The sequence below is a fragment of the Calliopsis andreniformis genome, chromosome 6, assembly GCF_051401765.1.
Source record: "Calliopsis andreniformis isolate RMS-2024a chromosome 6, iyCalAndr_principal, whole genome shotgun sequence".
Taxonomy (NCBI): domain Eukaryota; kingdom Metazoa; phylum Arthropoda; class Insecta; order Hymenoptera; family Andrenidae; genus Calliopsis; species Calliopsis andreniformis.
The window spans coordinates 18,862,847-18,881,600 of record NC_135067.1 but is presented as its reverse complement, the minus strand read 5'-3'; the positions used below and the strand labels follow the sequence as shown (position 1 = coordinate 18,881,600).

The 18,754-nt window shown below is 44.7% G+C and overlaps 1 protein-coding gene across 1 annotated transcript in view; it reads left to right on the top strand.

Moving 5' to 3' along the window:
* Positions 1–1,991: 1,991 nt before the first annotated feature.
* The window catches only part of LOC143180742 (cell adhesion molecule Dscam2), a 129,829-nt gene continuing 113,066 nt past the window's right edge, over positions 1,992–18,754 (top strand). Inside the window, exon 1 of the mRNA XM_076380687.1 lies at positions 1,992–2,214. Within this exon, the coding sequence (XP_076236802.1) occupies positions 2,088–2,214 (127 nt within the window). The 5' untranslated portion in view covers positions 1,992–2,087. The remainder of the gene's footprint in view (positions 2,215–18,754) is intronic.

The following is an 18,754-nucleotide window of genomic DNA, read 5'->3' as shown; positions in this document are numbered from 1 at the left end:
TCCCTCCTGTCCCTTTATCCCTTTTCACCCCCTCAGGTCCTCTTATCTGTATCCCATCCCTCAGAGGGTTTCTGCCTTCATTCGTTTTCCTCCCTTCTCTCCTCAGCCCTCAATTTTCAATTTTCTTTTGTAGGGCAAAGGGTTGTGGTGATGGGAGAGGGAAGGAAGAAAATGAAGAGAGGGCTGAGAAAGCTAATCCATCCTCGCTAGTTTGTATTTATTAAGAGGAACGCCAGAGAAATTTTCTTAAATGCGAGGTGAATATTGATTTATTTAATTAACTTTTAGAAAGTAACACGATTATTCAGAAACGGAAAATTTGCTTATCTCTTGTACTAACTCTCTTCCGAAGAATATGGAGAAAACGATGCGGATGATCGTTGTCGTATTCTATCGCAATTTAATTTTCGCGTATGACCACGGCAACAATTCCCATCGCTCTTTGACGGTGCGCTCGGGGTCACTTGTTGTCGATTATCGAGTTCACCTTCGTTTCTGACATTTGAAAACTCGGTTGAAAACCTGGAAAATAATTCTCGCCGTGAAATCGAATTTCCATCTCGATTTAATGTCCATTTCACGTCGCTGTGATAAACGCACGCTTGCTCCGTCTCATCTGACGATTATCAATACACGTTTATAATATCTCGCGATTATGCTGTGCTGGAATTAATAAGAAATATTTATACAATGCGAGCAGCAAACGAAATGTATTTTAATTAAAGGGGGAAATGGTTATTTGATTCAATTTTCCTATCTACAACGTTTACATAAAACCGTGGGGTCTTCATCTTTTCGTCGCAGGGCACGATTAAAAGCTCTCGTCAAACGCGTGTAATTTCAACTACCCTCCTGTTAATATCGCCGTTCCCTCATTTCCCCCATTTTATTAAGTAACGCGGCCACACGGCGGATTATTATTCGAATCTCGCCTTTTAATTCACCTCGATAGTGTAGTTCCTTAGTTCATTTTCCACGTAGGTACGTACCTAACAGCGCGGCGACCAAAAACCGACAGTTCTTTTTCTACAACTCATCGTACCGATTCATCCTTTTAGCTATTCATACACAGAAACGCCAACGTTTCCTTACTAAGCGTTCTCGCCATTTAACCCTCCCTTTGACCAACTTCATCCTCTCTAAACTCCATCGTTCCAAAAACCCATATCTCTACACCCCGACGATCTACCTCGGAAAATACATATTCAGCTAACAAACCAAACAATCCCTTTGAAAATCACTATAAATACAATTACGAGGGCAGAATAACACACTTCGAAATCAGACTCAGAACTACAGTAACATCGTCCCTCTCCAGCAACATAATTCTATTTTAGGCTGAAGATGAACCAACGGACCAGCGAAACGGAGTCCTCGTAGGAGCGGCTAATCGTCACCGTAACCCGGCAGCTCGCTATTTAATTTGCGTCCGCGGCGGTGGCGTAAGGTTACACCGAGTTCCCTCGCCCTTTGAGGTCGGCTGCTTGATGGTCGCCGCTCGGGGGATGGCGATCCCAACGGTGGAAACTGCACGAGAACACGCGCCGAGGAGAGACGGTAGCAGCGGTACATTGGCCAGACAAGGAGGCGGAGAGGGAGGAGGGGGTTGTACCTGGACAGAACGAAGCGCGGAGGTAGGTGGTGGTAGTGGTAGCGGCGGTGGTGGTGCGCGGGCTGAGCTGCGGTCGGAGATTCTCGTAACCCCGTGGATACTCGTACTTAGGCCTCGGTCGTGTACGTGCACGGAGGGTGGCTGTGGCCAGCTAGCGGGAGCGCAGGACGTCTGAGTGCGTGGGTGTCGAGGGGAGCCGAGGGTGGTCGAGGCCGACCGGCTGCGCACGAATCACGAATCGCCGCGGGAACCTGTCGCGCGCGGCCAAAGTCGAGCAGTCTCTCACTGGCGCCCGACGCGGCGAATGCCCGAGAGACTGGATCAAGGAACAGTTGCGCGTCGTAGTTGGATCGGGAAGGACACACAGCCTGGACGGGCCAGGGAGCAGTATAGCGGAAGGCAGCCACCCCTGCGAGGGGGTTGGACTCCGGTGGACGTGCCATCTTCGACGTTTCGTCTCGTTTTCGGAAGTTCGATGAGCAACGGAGAACGGCCAGGGATCGGTCGGTGCATCGGGATGCACCGCAGCCTGCTCGTCGATCCTTCGCGCCACGTGGGTCGAAGTCTCCTGTGGATCGTCGCGGTCGTCCTGGCGCTGCGCGGTGAGTGATTTACATTGTGAATTTTCTGTGCATGCTGGTCGATGCAGAAAGGAGGGTGTGTGGTTTGCAATGGGAGAGATGACATTTGGAGCACTGTGGCGGTAACGTGAGTAGACACTGTTTGCTGAGGCATCTCGTGAAGTAGAGTCTTGAAAAGGAAAAATGATCGGTTGAAGGAAGGGGGGAAACGAGTTTGCTTCGATTCGTTGATCTCCGGTTTCAGAGCTCAATTTTAAGTCAATGCAATCGCGGGGGTTGTTTCTTATGGTGCGTTTCGACCAAGCGAACAAATGCTCGTTCTTCCCTCACTTCAGTACAATTCGAGTAACATGAGCATTCTTTCATTCATTTTTTACGTATAATTCTTGCATGAAAAATGTACGAAACTGAGTGGGTTGCAATTCTTTTCCCACCACAGTGAAATATAAAAGCCATGTTAAAGTGAGGTAGCCTACATTTAGCAATGAAAATATTAGTAGATTCAGTAAATCAGATAAACGTCCTCCTTTTTGCATTAACTTTAAGCTAATACCGTTACGAGATCTCTACTTGACCCGAAATGAATCACGAATCGCGCTAGCTCTCGCAAAATCGTCGAATTAAACGTAAGAGCAAAGGAAAGTTTTTGCGAGACTTTGTAGAAGGCAAACGAGCCCCACCTTCATACCCAAAGGGGTAAAACGGGCGCAAAAAGCTAACGAACTCGTTGGGAAAGTCCGTGACTCGGGTACGAATAGATTTCGGTTATTTCATAGGAAACGATAAAAGGGGTCGAACGTAAGTTGGCAGCTGCTATTTTTGCGGCTCGTTAGACTGTTGTGCTTTCAACGTCGAACGTTATTATTCTGTATAAAATCCGCCTCTCTCTTTAACTGAAGTAATCAAAACTAGATAGAAATGCAAGGAAAACTGAAACATTTATAAGTTCGTTTAACCCATTCGAAATCTTCACATAAAACAATCTCTTAGAAGTCAAAAGTTTTCTTTCACCTATTCTGTACTATAATTGCGTTAATTTTAACTTTCATCTTAACTACCACCACTTTTAATTCTCACATATTTTTCTACCACTATGTCATCAAACTGCGCAAAAACATTATTAGCTCTCCAGCTATGAAATATTCTGATCATTTTGTCTAAAAACATGGACTCCGCGAAATATTCCACATTGCGGGAATACCACGTAGTCGTTATTCAGGTTGGTAGTTGATGTAACAAAGCGTCACGAACGAGTCGCTGTATACGAACCAGTGGTCGTTTCGCCAGCCCATAGCGTATTAAAATAATAATCATGTAAACAATACGTAACCGCGTCAGCTCGCCGCGAATGGTCGAAAAATATAGCCGATAAAGCGACCGCTGTATTTCCTAGTTGCACGTTACGCTCGTCGAAACGCAGAGCTCCGCTGACGTGGTTTATCGTGCGCTCCTTTAAAATTTGAACTGCCTTCGCCGCGCGGAATCGTTGCTGGATTTATGACGGGGCGTGCAACTTACAGCGAGTCGTATCGCTGCAGGGGGGTGGACTTGGATCGAATCGAGGAAGAAAGGACACAACGCGTTCCGTACAGAGAAGTTTAATAGCCGATGGCCAATGAAAATCTCGCTCGGTCCACTTGCTGCTACTCCAGTCGCCGCTGATCGGCTTTACTTCTTTCGTCCTCACTTCCCGTAAGCATGTTTTCGCCCCGTTTCAGGTGGCTGTAAACTGACTGGCCTGATCCACCAGGTGCGATAAATTCGTTGCAACTTTTATCCGGGTTGCCCCAGACTTCATAAATAAAAAAAGAGATGAAGGGGCTCGTGTGCGGCTGATGAGGAAGCTTTCTTGGGTTTTGTCGAGAGACGCGTGCTATTCTGTGTTAGATCGCATAAGGCAAGTTGCTTTCGACGGGATTAAGCGACGGATAAATGTTACGGGGTATTTTGAAGTCAATGTGAGTAGATATACGTGATATTTAAGGTTCTCTTCTGTTGGCTGCTTGTAAACATGTATAAAGATTTCCTTGAACTCTTCTGGAAGTTCAGCTACTGTGGAAGTATGTTTACAGTTCGACAGATTGCTTATGGCAAAGTTATTTTGCGTAGGTTGTTGGATAGACCGAGCGTTCTTCGGTAGACGAAACGTAAACAGTTTAAGTTTCTCTGTTGCTGAGAAAAGTAAGATATTCTGATCGTTAAGAAGCCTTTAGTATACCACTCGAAAGTAACGAGTTGAAGAAATATACGTCATCAGTTTTTGACATAGGGAATTTTCCTCTTTGAGTTTTCGTATTATTTTATCGTTCTAGGTAAAGCTCTGAAGCACCTCATTTCTTTTATAACCTTTCAGAATAGATTTTCACCATCTCTATACCTTGAACGTATTTGTGTCTTGAGAGTAGTTTCGTTCATTTCGCAAATTGAACAGCAGAATTCAGAATTCATTTGCATTTCCTAGTTATCTCGTTCTCTTTCCCCTAACTTTGATCATGGATGAGAGGAAAGAACAACAGACACATCCGTATTTTCATAGCAAGTAAATTTTTCACGTAGCTTAACGCATTCATGCTGCTGCGTCTGTTATCAAATAGAATGCGCCGTGAATGACGATAGGAGCATCATCGATCTCCTACCAATGAACTCCATTTCCCTCCTGCCAGAACGACGCGATAAAGGACGTTCGATCAGAGACGTCGCATCGACATGATTAACGTCCAATTTGCCTGTCGTAATAAGAAGCAATCCCTCTAGTTATGATCCCCTGTTTTAGACACAAAATCATATCAGAATATAATATTTATGAATTGGGTCACTGATTAGTTATATTGAATATTGTTACTTATTTACTACTTTCCACATAGTAAAAAACTCTTCCCCACAAGGCACTTCAACTTTAATGTTTCTATAACATTCCTTCTTCATAGACACTTTCCCACATTCCACTATAATATCATATTCTCCTGAGCCACCTATCGAGTGGCAAGCACGAAATTGATAAATTCCAAAGCGGATCGCAAATTCTTGAGACTGTTGAAACAAATTTCCACTCGTTTTCACGGAACTTTGCTGTACGTGAATCCCAAGACGCGTACCTGTGTTACCCAATTGCATATCGCGAAATTAGTCCCTGGCCAGAGGTGCAGAAGGGACAGGGAAGCTGTAAAGTTAACTTCCAGACTTAACTTTTGAGTAGCAAGAATGGGGTCAGGACTGTGCCAGGCGACGAAGGAGGCGCGAGAATATAGGGGTTGAAGGCTGAGACGGGGGTGAGTGGCGAATAGGGGAGGGTTAATGCGATTGCCGAACGCTGATACATCGTGGTGTCTTCTTTTCGCCGATTTGCCCTTCGAACCGCCCTGTTTCATGTTCCCACACGGAATCGGGGCGGGGCTCTCTGCAATTTATCTTGTTATTTACATTAACGAAGCGGGCGAATGGTACGTTTGCGAATACAGACATGGACGGCGCATACCAGTTGAATTTTTTTTGCGGGGGTGGCTTTTAGGCGATCGTTTGTTTGCGCGATGCTCGGAGTCATTAGTGGTTCGATCAATTCATGTTTTAGCGATTTGTACGTTCGGAGTTCCAGCTTGTTATGGAGATTTATGGCTGAGGATTGATCGCATTTCTTTTCTACGAGTGAGTAAGAGAGTGATTCTAGAAATTGGGAAGCGGTACTTTAGATGAAAACAGGAAGACAGTTGACTTATGAGAGGAATCCTGTCCTAATCACCTAAAGCCAGTTCGTAAACGTGATTAGCATACATAGCGATACAACTCCCTCCCAGGATCTCGGTCAAACATAACACGCTGATAATCGAGGGGTCAATCCTCCCTTTGAAGTTCATTGACGTGTACTCAAATAGAAAACTAGTGTTAACAATATATGCTACCAACTTATCACTGGATAAGCATTACTCTCTTAATGAAAACTCGTGTAACGTAACGATATGGTATAAAATAGTGACTAGATTTCCTGAAAATTTTCCCGTTTGCGTGGATCTGACACGGCGCAAGTTATTCATCGTCAAAGGCGATTAGGGAGGAAAGTTAGTTGACGCGGTGGGGCATTGCTAAAGTGCATCAACTGTAGGCTGTCTAATGTAGCTAATGGAGGAGGCGCCGCTGTGTTAACCGTAGAGGAATAATTGTTGGGAGAATTAGCTGTGTTACGCATGCACGCCACAATTTCGGAAGCAATTCCCTATGGAATGATCACTCAGTCTTCTCTCGCGAAGAACGTGACGGTTTCCTCGCGGCGCAACGACAGCTTGCGTATTCGTGAGAGGAGCAGATTCGAGCGCAAAGAGAGTGGACACTTAGCATTTATATTCTTCTTTTATCGGGTGCCCTGAAATAGAGCAACCGCTCTTTCCTGATTCCTTTGAGGAGCTTCTTATCACCCTCCGATCCGAAAGGATCTCGAGTCGCCTTTCCTGATCTTGATTCAAGTGCGTTCGAACACCGAACGTCTCTTTCATCGTGATTGGATTAAAGGATTAACCCTCGGGTGTACGGGGGAATTATAAAGTCATCGGACTCCTTTGAAAGTCGACTACTTGGTTTATCTCGAAGAGTTCCTGCTTCTTTGGTTTCTGTGAGAGTGCTAGCATATGTAGATTTAAATTTATATATTTTTTAAAATTCAAATATTATTGTGAGTTATATAATGGAGGTTGTAAAATGAAACATGAGATTCCGACAATTTTATATCATTGGAAAAAAATGAAAATACATTTTTCGAGTTTAATATAGTACAATAGTGTGTGGACGTAGTTACGTGAAATTGGAGTCCATTTTTTTATTTAGTATTTGAAAATTTAAATATTTGAAAATTATTAATATTTGAGAATTTAAAGACTTGAATTTGTATAAGCAGGTATTCCTGCATCCATTGTTTTATCTTCCTATTATCTATAAGCACAAAAGGGGAGAAGGGCTGAAAGCATTTTGGCCGTGCGTGATCCAATTAGCGGTGGTTTTACACACCATTTGAAGGGGCTTCAACTGCCCCAGTATGTTCCTTCTATTCAAACTACCCAACTTCCTAAACAGACATGCAAAGTATATTATCATCCATATTAATAATGCTCTTACTATATCCTGTATATTTTCACTCATTTACTTCGAAATTCTTAAAGCCAATCGAATCCCCCCAACCCCAAGTAGAAGAAGAATGAGAACAGAACTACCTGCTTCTGTGAAATACAGTTCTAGGGATCGCAATCATTCGTGTTATCGCTAGGGACGGGGCTAATTGATGGAAAGTCGTGGTTCGACAACAAGATCGTGGATCTAGAGGAAGTAGTTCGCGTTCCCCGACGCTCGTGAATCTTAAATTCTCGTTGAACGTGTTCTAAGTGGAACGTGTTCCACGAGACCAGACTTCGACACACTCACGCGCACCCGTCCAACCGTTTCCTCGTTTACCTTCCTCCATACGTTCGATACGCGATATCTTCTCTATAATTTCATGGTATTTTCCGGAGGGCAGAAGAATGAAAAACGAACGCGTAACGACCAATCAAAAAGCAGTTTCTCGCGAATCGTTGGGCGCGTTTGCAGCCAACGGTGTTTAGCACAGGATGCGATGTTTTTTTTTACGTTTACACGCATCGAAATGATTCGATGGAGCAGGACAAATATTTGGATGTTGTGCACGGCTACGGCAACGGTGATCGTTATTCGAACCGTCGAGCAAACAGCGAACGCAATTATGGCCGATGTGTTTCGTTACTGTTTATACACGCCAAACGACGCTGTACGGGTGCTCGATTTTTGTTTTTTTTCCGTGTATCGCCATGGTATATGTAGGCGCAATTAGTTTAAGCATAGTGGCGATGGCGGAGCCGTCAACGCGTGAGGTGAGAGCCCAGGTCGCGTGTCAAATTGGCCGATCGGGATCAGCGCGTAACCGGCGCTCGTTTAACGCGACATTGTGACCTTTGTTTTTCGTTGCGTCGCTATCAAGCCATCGTGTGGCCATTTTATTAACAGGGCAAGGTTAGCCGACGAAATTTGCGCCGCCGAGCTGCGGACCCGATGAGATTTTTCTGTCGATTAAAACGTTAAATGTCTCGGGAAAAAAAACTCGAAGCTGTGGAAAAGTGTTTCATAAAATTCGAGATCTGTCAAGCACGACGCTGCGCGAATGTGTATGTAAATTCAAAAGAGACTAATTAAATCCAGCACGGCTTTTCCGAAGGAATTTTATGATCCTGGCTAAATGAAATGAATTATGTGCAGAAGTGCTTTGGAATTTCGCGAAGCAGAAGTTTTTCTCGTCATCGTGTTCGCAGCGTTTGAGTAATCCTTTTCTTTTGCAAATTATGGAAATACTTATTTGCCGAAAATTCACGCATTCCTGCTTGCTCCTTAGGTATTATGAAAGTTTGTAGGTTTGTACGAATTTTGAGTCTTTCGTTTACCGAATCACAGCAGATGAAGCTGGCAAGCGTAATAAAAACGCTATTAATCACGGGAAAACGATCCGTGGGGAAGTTGTTCAGGGCGGAAAGTAGATAAGCTGTACTTATGTCAGACACGCAGCCACGCAGTAGATAAGGTCGTCACGAGTCAGACACCCGTCAGACTAATAGCGGCCTGAACTACTTTGTTGTGGGAGTTGGGCACCGTGCATTACGTGTATTAACGCTGCAACAACGACTTCAGAGGATGGAACGTTGAACTTTGTTGTTCGAAGCAGTATAAATAATCAACGCGAGGTCAAGAGTTTCCCAGTCTTTTCGGGAAATTTCAGCGGAAAGAAACACAGGGAAACGTTGGAAAACAAGGACAATCGCTCTCGATAGATCTTTCTATTAAACTTATACGAGTGCCTGAATAAAGAAGATTCAAAATTAATCTTAGTTCTATAAGCAAAGTTGGGCCATTCCACTTGAAATTTTAATTTTACGCCTCTACGCTTTCGATATAACGAAACGAACGCAAACAGCGTGCCAATTCGAATAAATTGAAGAGGAAGAAGTAAGGATATTGGTGGTAGCTCAGGGAGATCGATTGCACGTCGAGCCTCGCAAAGTCACGTATCGGAATGTCCATTGTTTCTAAATTTTTGCGCGACCGTTCTGCGTAGTCGGATATCGGCGCGCGGGCGTCTCCTTTAAAATTTGAATATTCATTATCGGCACGATATCCGACGGTTACTGGCAGCTAGAATGGGAAAAATGGGAAGAGCAAGGGGAAATAAAAACGAACGATACCTGGCCAGAAGATAGAAAGTGCGCGCGGAAAATAATAAAACGGAAGCGAGAGCACGAAGAAACAGATGGATACATTAATCAATATAGGATAGCGGGCAACAAAAAAGGAAGGTTAATGCGGGATGATGAAAATTCAATATCGTTGGACGCAGGGAGAACGGAAAAAAGGAAGAAAAAGGAAAAAGTTCGGATCGCGGAGCCAGAAAATAAAGTGACGAAGGAATAGCCTGACCGAACGGAAGGCTTGAATACAAAAATGGAACCTTTTTCGGAACGGATATAGAATGAAAAGCGGAAACGAAGTAGAAGACATTCAACCTGGACCGAACCTTAAGGAGAGTTGCTTAATGGTTACTAGTTACTAGTTATCCATACTGCACTTCACCAATTTTTGTGAAGAATACATGATTCAGTGGAAAATATAGGCTATTTATATAAAGTGTGGAAAATGTTTAGAAGCAGGAAAATATTCGACGATAGTAGACGTCGAAGTACACAAAAGTGTAGATACAGAATATCCATACTAAACCACACGCTACAATACTTAGAGAGTGAACAAAGTCTCTAAATAGAATTTATATTCTTCAAACATCCACAGTTTACTCATCAACTGGGCAACAAATAACTATCACTCCAAAATTCTGCGACAGTGGGTCCAACTTCACATAGACTCCTAAAAAGAGAATATGAAATATGATATAAAGTGTCTTAGGTAACAGGGTTTTGGCAACTCTCTCCTGCATGCGTGCAAATTGTTTTATGCATCGAAAATTTTGCTATTCGCGGACCAACGACCACGCGCGATACATCCACGCGCGGGAACGACTCTCCAACAAGCGCACTGAGTTGCTCTTCGGTTGTTGGCTTCGCGAAAGTCGTTAAACAGCGCCAGCCTGCGCCATTTATGGACTTCTGTTTTCCAGCAGACTGAAACGGTCTGGATATGCTCGTTGCCCAGTACGTGTACCGTTCCGGACCGACGAAACCGCACGGTAATCGTGTTTATGAGATACGATAAATCAAGGAATTGAGTGAAACCGTGTTGCGCCGCGCGGATGGAGGAACTGGCCTGCAAACATCGCAAAATTTGCTCCCCCTGCAGAGATGGGATTCAAACAAAATATCCTTTTTCTCTAATTTCACATTCGCCCTCGTTTATCTCGCAGAGCTCGTTCTAAAACGAAAGAAACAAAACCGGTAACCCGAATACATTCGATGCTTATACTAGGGTTTATTTAACGAAATAGTTCTTCTCTGTGACTAAATTTCTCAATTTGCCTGCGACACCGGCGAGGATCTCGCAACACTCAACGAAGCCTCTGCCCCCTGCTCGATTTCTCCACGTTCCCATAATCCATTCATAACCGAGGCTCTGCTCCACAAGCAAACCGTTCAGGTTGAGCAAAATTTTTCGAAGCGCTGCTGGGTTCAATTTCCCAGGAAACTAGAGTGCATTCAAAAGTGGAAGGGCCACCCTTTCGAGAGTCCTGCTCGTTATTAAAATTCAGCGACGAAGAGCACCGCCTCCTCGATTATTCCGCGCAACCGTCGAAACGCTCGCTCGTGCACGATTTTTCCGTCCGAGCGGCCAATGACGCGGTGTTTCCCGATTCTTCCGATCTGCCAGCGGCTCGCTACAACCCCAGAACCAGTGTCGCTCACAGCCTCTCCTCTCCCGTTTTCTGCTGTTGGATATCCGTTGTCTGGATGCACGACCGTGCCGTTGCAACGGAACCGTGTAATAACCACGTACACGGGCCACGATATACCGTTGCGCGAGTGGAAGAGATAGAACGACCAAGAGGGTGAGAGAGAGAGAGAGAGAGAGAGAGAGAGAGGAAATTTAGTGTACATGTGCGGGATGTACATAGCGTGCGAGCTGTAGATCGAGGAGGAGCCGCGGAGGCGGAGGGAGGACAGCAAAGAATGGGATAAACACGGATAGACGAGGACAAAGAGATGAGGCAAGATACACAGAGCAGAAACAGGAAGGCAAAGGGGTTGGACGGGAGGGGAGAGGAGAGGAAATTTACAGGAGAAGCGACTACAGGGGTCCAGAGGAAGAGTTTGCCGGATTGTATGCGTTGAGTGCAGCGATGCTGCCTCCTCCGGAGTCTCCCATCCCTCTGGGGGTCTGGACGGTTTATCCTTATCGGTTGGTAGCCCTGGCACATAAATCAAAGTGTTTACTCGACGACCAGGCTCGTAGGAGAGGATAGGAACGGCGCAAACTCGCAGCTAATAATGAGTATCGACGCTTCCCTGTGACCCGTTCACCAGCCATTCATTCAGGCAAAGCAGCGTCCCCCTTGCCCTTCGAACAGTTCAGCCGCTCATTCATTCGAGTCGACGCCGAACGAACGGCTGACCACATCCTTCCCTATCGGTAGATACGTCGTTTTTCGTTGATACCCTGCACAAGGACCAAATTAGTCCGAGGGTTCGCACTTTCAGAAGCCTTCGACGCTGGAATTCCTTGCTATTTAGCGCGCCTCGCTTTCAACTGGCTGAATTAATCACCGATTCCGCGGCGATCAGCCGCTTTGTCGGATACTGTTTCGCTCGAGTATTACTTCACTTTGATGAAATTAAATGATTCACGAGGTAGCAAAGGGATTTTTAAGTTCTTAAAGTTAACAGTAGTACCGTTTCTAGAGTCACAGTTTGATTCAAGAGTGGTGGAATTTTTAGCAAAAGAAAATCTAAAATTATGTAAACTTATTTAATTAAATATTGGAGGACCTTGATTAATCAACTGAAGACTAAATTCGTAATTAAAGTTACCTATATTTCTTTTACTCAAGATCCAGTTAACGAAGGTACCACCATAATATTTTCCTCACATAAAATAATCTTCAGAAGCAACAGTATCTCCACTCCATGCAGACAATTAATACCATCGATTGGCTCAAATCTCCCATTAGATCTCCGTCCTCTCGCCGACGATCGATCCAAGCAGTTACAAAGACTCAAAGGACGCGTCCACGATCGCTCTTGGCAAGCTCGTGCTGTTGCCGCGTCTTCTTTGAAACGAGCGTCGCCTTTATCCCAGCAGGGGCGAAATACTTGAGGCGACGTAAAATCCATAATGAGCGGGGTCCCCGGGAATTCAACGCGGAAGTCGAATGCCTCTTAACGAGCGGTTCTATATATCGTTTCCTCGAAACTGTTAAATTGATACACCGTAAAGACCTTCTTCACCCCCTTTCCCTTTTCGCCCAGCCCACTCTCCCACGGGTTTTACGAACAAAGTTTAAAGCCGCGCGACGGATGCGGAAGAGAGACAGAGGCGCGCGTTGTTTGTCGAATAGACAGACTTCCGACATCGGCGAGCATCGAGCGAGCTTCTTGGGCGGAAAGAACGCCCGTTAACTGTTACCTCATCGCGAGGGGTGAACGTCCAAGCTCCCCTCGTTATCGGGACGAAAGATTATCGAGCACGGTGTTTAATTACCGTTCCCACTTAATACGAAGCACAAGCAACGCAGACTGGATCGACCAGCCGGAGCGTCCATTGAACCACTGGGTAATCCTTGGGGCCACAATGGATCTACGACATGGAATGCACTAAACCATCGCCTACACGGCTTGATCTATCTACCCCTTCTCGGCTGGATGAGCAGAACACGCCTTTCGAGATGCCGTTTCCACGTATCCGTGATTCCCGACATTCTTGGCTGGAAGCTCGAAAGGTACGCGCGACAGGAAAAACATTCGGGACTGGTTGTCCTTCTGCAAATCGATACCATGGACTTTCCTCACTGTTTGGAGAAAAAATACTGAATACTCGAACGTTACGGATACATGAAATCGTGAAAAAGTGGGGAGGATGGAAAATCTTGGGGCAGTATTGCGAGTGCAATTTTATAACTGACTGTAATTAAGAGCGAGGAAATATTTAATTATCGAGTGAAACTGGATTTTAAAAACGCTGATCTTCATGGCTGGTATTTATGTATATTAATAGTACCTTTTTTATGAGGGATATATTTGTTTTATCACGAGTCAGGGATTTAATTATTGCAGTGTGATGATATTCTTCTATAGGTTGCATGGATGGAAAGTTGAAGAAAGGCATAGATGTGCAGTTTTTTATTCAGGAAATTATAATGAGGAGAATGCTGCAAGTATAGTTGCAAAATTTGCATGGTGAAATCACGGGAACTTCCCAGCAGTTTTGATCAATTCTACCTTCTAGTTTTCGTTCTTCTGCTCTATTTTCCTTGAACACTGCAACATGCACATTGCGAAAAATAATGCAGAAATTTGACCGACTTTGACTTCGATATGGATTACACTAATGATCGAAGGGAAGGTAATATTATTTGCTTCTGTGGTCAGTGGCACAGCGTGACAGTATATGTATAGAATTGTAATTGTATCACTCGAAATGGAGTGAATCGTGCCGTCGATACAATACTGGCATCAGTCGCGCATGTAATAGTAACGCGTTAATTAGTGAATTAACAACAGTATTATATGAACGGGACTCAATGTAAATGATGAGAACAAAGACTCTCTCCGAGGATATTGACGCACGCTGTAATTCATCCTGGTTAATGAGTTTCCTGTATAAAGATCACTACGATGTCCAATTTTTTTTCCACTGTAAAATAAATCTGCTGCCGGGGGTGAAGAAAATATACTCTGGCTTTTCGCTTTTAATATGTTCTGCGAGGAACAGTAAATTTAATGTGAACGCATTATGCGACAGAATTTAACATCGTGTTAGAAAATTACAAGCTCTAAAGTTAATAATTTTTTATATTTAACTTTCTCATTCCATAGTTTAGAAATGAAAATTGCTCTCAGACTGCATTTCATGGGTCAACGTAACGTTAAACAGTAACTATGTACTTCATATTTATGAAGTGGCTGAATAATTCTGATCATGTACGTATATTTAGCGCCTCTGGGGGGATAAAAGCATTTTCGTAGCATCAAAATTTCAAGTAACCAACAGTTCAGCGAAAATGTTCTGCTTCCTTGCAGGGTTAATAATTCCCACGAATTCCAATCTCAAGTCCTCGCAGCCGATTGTTAGCCGATACTCGATGTTTGACGGGCTCGTTCTTACGGTCGGCTCGGAATCGAGGGGAAACAAAGTCTCGTTAGGGGAAAATAACGTGTGTGATAACTCGCGGTGGATAATGAGAGCCGGCAATCCGAGCCGTGCTCATTTACCTCTTGATCAGAGCCACCCTTCTGTGCTTTCCTTCGCGTTCCTTCTGCTTTATTCCGACTCCCGACCGTCGTCCATTCACCGACCCATTTCATGGTCCAGCCATTACGGGTACGTACGTTGTAAAATGCGTCCAGGCTATCTTTTCTTAACTGTAGCCACGGCTCCTCTCGCCACCTTCTACCCACCTTCTACCCACCCCCTCTCACAGTGGAAAACGTCTTTTCAAATGCTGCTTCCAAGTAGCACGTCGGTTCCTTAAATTCACGGTTAATGGCCCCGCGACGCGACACCCTGTGAAAGCTTAAGAGCGAAAGGTGCAGATACGCGCCCCGCTCTGGCCGAGAGTATAATCCTGTTTAAAGATTTTAAGACGCTGCACGCCACTTGCGACATTATTATGCGGGCGAGACGCGAAAAGACGGGGGAAAGAACGGCGAGGGTGAATTTCATCGACGTCTGTCTTTTAGAAATTTGCATACATTGCAGACCTTTTCGTAGAGCTCAGGTTTTAAAGCGTTTGAGGACGCGGTCGAGTGGACGGCGAATTTTCAAAATACTGTAGCTTCATGGAAATTCTTGAACTCTCTAACTGGTCGGGAATAGAAGTTCCCTCTTTCGTGAATTGTAAGTCCTCTGTAGTCTCGGTTACCTTTCGGTGGAATTCCTTGTGGAAAGGGTCAGCTGGCAGCGAGGTGTATAAATATTTTCCAATATTTTGTTGTTCCTTCGCGTCTCGGTGGTCAGAAATAACGTTGCGTGCTATTTTCGGAACGGATGCTGTCCCAGTTTCTTCGACACGGCCTCGGTTTTTCGAAGTTCGCTGGGTGCATTTTTAAACGGCAGTTTAATAAGAAGAATGGCGAGCTTCGCCTGCTGTTGGCTCTCTTTTTGTGGTCTAGTCACCTATTTCGCTGCAATGCAGGTTCGTGTAACGTGGCTGAAGTATGGCTGAAATACTTGCAACCTTTCTATCGGTTTTTCTTACTTTCAACGTGCCTTCGTAAATATCGGACGCTCAAATGGGTCCGTGATAGCAGAATCTTCGTCGCTAAGTCCGTAATGGTGAGCCAATGAACGTCGAGTTATACCTAATAATTCCATTTGCGATAGTACGATTCTTTCAGGAAAGGTGCCTCTGTCACAATTCATTTATCGAGAGTTAGCTGATTACACAGGATCGACAGGCTTGCTTTCCTGGGACTGTAATAGAATTATCGATCTAACGAGAGTTCTTATATTTATGGCTTCCTCGAAATCATTAAAAATAGAGTTTAAGGTGCTCTCTGTAAATGAAAGTTTCATTAACCAGGGAGCTTTAATTCAGCAGAACAAGGAGATAAACAGTTTTGAGAAACGGCGCACGAAATGGTTGGGTCGTTAAATTTCAGTAGCCGTCAAGTTTGGTTAACCAACTACTCCAATTTCGTCCTATTAACGACTGTAGCAAGCTACCAAACGCGCAACTGTAATGGCGATCAATCGCGATTTATCCTGAATGATGAGCCAATGCCTGACGGAATGGCTGTTTCGCTACCCGTGAGAACGACCTTGTTTCGACGTAATTTATGGCTCCAAAACAAAGACAGCCCCTACCCCCAGTTCGAAACTGCGCCGTGGAATTTTAATTGAGTTCGACTATATAGGATTTGTTCGATCAGTTTCCGCTGCCCATTTTCCAGCGTCCGTTTAGACAACAACGAGAAATCGCCAATGCATGATAAACTTGTAATGTTGGCACGCTCGCGAGTAATTTACTGAATTATTATACCGTCAATTTTCATTACCCTCTAATTTACAAGGCGATACATTATTCCAATGGAATATAATGGAACATAAATTTCAGCCTGCCCATCAATAATTGAAGCTTTAACCGATAATATTAGACGGCTTCCTTGTTTGTATAGAACCATGTGTATGAAACATGCCATTAATTATCATTGTCATGGTTAGCTTGATAACAAATTTTCATGAAAACTTTGAGGGATGAAAGATGACTTGAAACCCTCCTCAAACCTAAAGTTTTCAAATGGGCTACGTAAAAGTCATGTGAATCATCAGGGTTATATTAAGGTCGAATCCAAAGTAACACCAAGGCCATACAAGATTACTCAAGAGTCATTGAAGATCATGCAGGACTATTCGAGGTCAAAGCGCGGTCATTTAAATACCACTTACCATAAGTGCTACCAAAAGTCCAAAATATCTACGTTAGGGTAATTCAACATTCACTCGAGAGCTGACTCATTAAACCGAGAGTACGCGAGGATGATCCTTGAATGCTACATTCACGAGGTAGGGATTTTCGGTTTATATCTTTCAATTCCCATATACATATACAGGTTCATTGAAATCAGCGTATTACGGGCAGCAAAGCAAGCAAGAATTGCCTTTTCAAGTGGCTCGCTGTGTACGTAGAGCGGTTAAAATTAATTCGAGGGCAACCCCCCTGGGGTAGTGTCGAGGGTGAATCGGGCTCGAGGGGTCGAGGTACGGTTTGCCGATATTAAATAAAACGCGTGGGGATGCGAAAGCGTGGGCGCGCGACGGTGAACGCGTAACGCATCGCGCCCGCTCCATTCGTACGGGCTGTTAATCGGAAAAATGTAGGAAGGGCGGCGCGTACGGCCGCCTGTTGATTTTCTCGCGATGTATCTGTCGATAGGCGCGGAACCGTGGCGGTGGGGGTCACACGCGTAACCCGAAATCGACCGACCGAACGTTATACAGAATATCTAATCGGGAAGCAATTATGAGGTTCGCTGGCGTCGTGTCGCGTCGACCTCGTCAACGCTCGTCGAGTCGAAATGCCCGATCCGTTGTCGTTGCAGTCACGTTATTGTTATACCCTGGCAACGCTTAAATTATATTCGCCGTGCATTAAGAGCGTTTATGCACGCTCGACGCACGTGACACGTGTTGACAAACCGCCAGGCGCGAGCTATCAGTCGAGCTGGCTTTGTTTTGATTGAATTATCGATCCAGGAAGAGACGATTAACAGCTTCGTTGCGAGGGTAAAAACACCATCGCTCGACATGGTTCCGCTCGCTCAGGACAATTTTCTATTTCGCCTAGATCGTCTACGCCGACACTAGCTCCTCTCGAACCTGCTCGATACGGGCGGAAATGTATGTTGGACTAGTGCTCTGATTAAATTACCAGGCACCTAACTGGTTCGCACAATACACAGGATTGCAGAGCACTTCCTGAACTTAACGGGGTGAATTGTTGGGCGAAGTCCTTCCTGGACTTGCCGTAAAAGTGAACAGAGTTTTAGATTGCTGAGGCAATTGTGGAGAAGAGTAGTTGAAGCAGTTCTCAAGGAACGTTCGAATATTGAAATCTTTAAGCTTTTGAATCCTGAAGTTTTCTAATGGTCCATTATTCTAATACTCCAATTACTGTCGAACATTCCCCCTTAAATAGGGCAAAATATTCAAAACGAGCATTACGGTATTTCTCTTCGTGTTCTCGTACTTTCCTCGCATCCAATAACTTTCAAGACCGCCCTATCCATGTCCACTGATTTACGGCTATTATAAACATCCTCGTGCATACATGCTACGTCTCTAACGTAACACGACAAGAATCATCGCATCGGTATGCGGTTTCGTGAGTACAGGCATTTCGAGAGTTGCATCAGGGAGAGTTTTCCACGGTAGGAAAGATGCATCTGTGGTCCGAACCGCAACAATGCTATTCATGCCACTTCTGGGAATAGTTTCGTTGCTGGTCCTGCTACGCTATTGTTCCTGTTGCTTTCTTTTCTCGCCCCCGTGTCTCGTAACTTTGCGCTGACGAGACCTCGCGGTTGCCAGGTCGTGCTGACTCTGTTAGATATTCTGCCCACGCACGTCCTGACAAACGTCTGACATAATTTCAAACTAAAAAGCTCTGTCTTCCGTAGCGGGAACTTCCTCGGCATTATATTAGCCGCCGCGTTACTCTGCGGTAGGATGCAGATTCCGTTACGAATATAAATGTGAATCAAGGAGAAGAGGGAAGGAGGGGGGCGAAGATGGAGAAAGGAAAAGCGTTACGATTCTTGGCCACGGCAGTTTTTGGCCTTATTGGTCTCGCGGTGGAAATTTAAGTATCCTTTAAGATCTCCTTAATGGGGCAGAAAATTCAATTTGCTCGGGAAAGAATGGA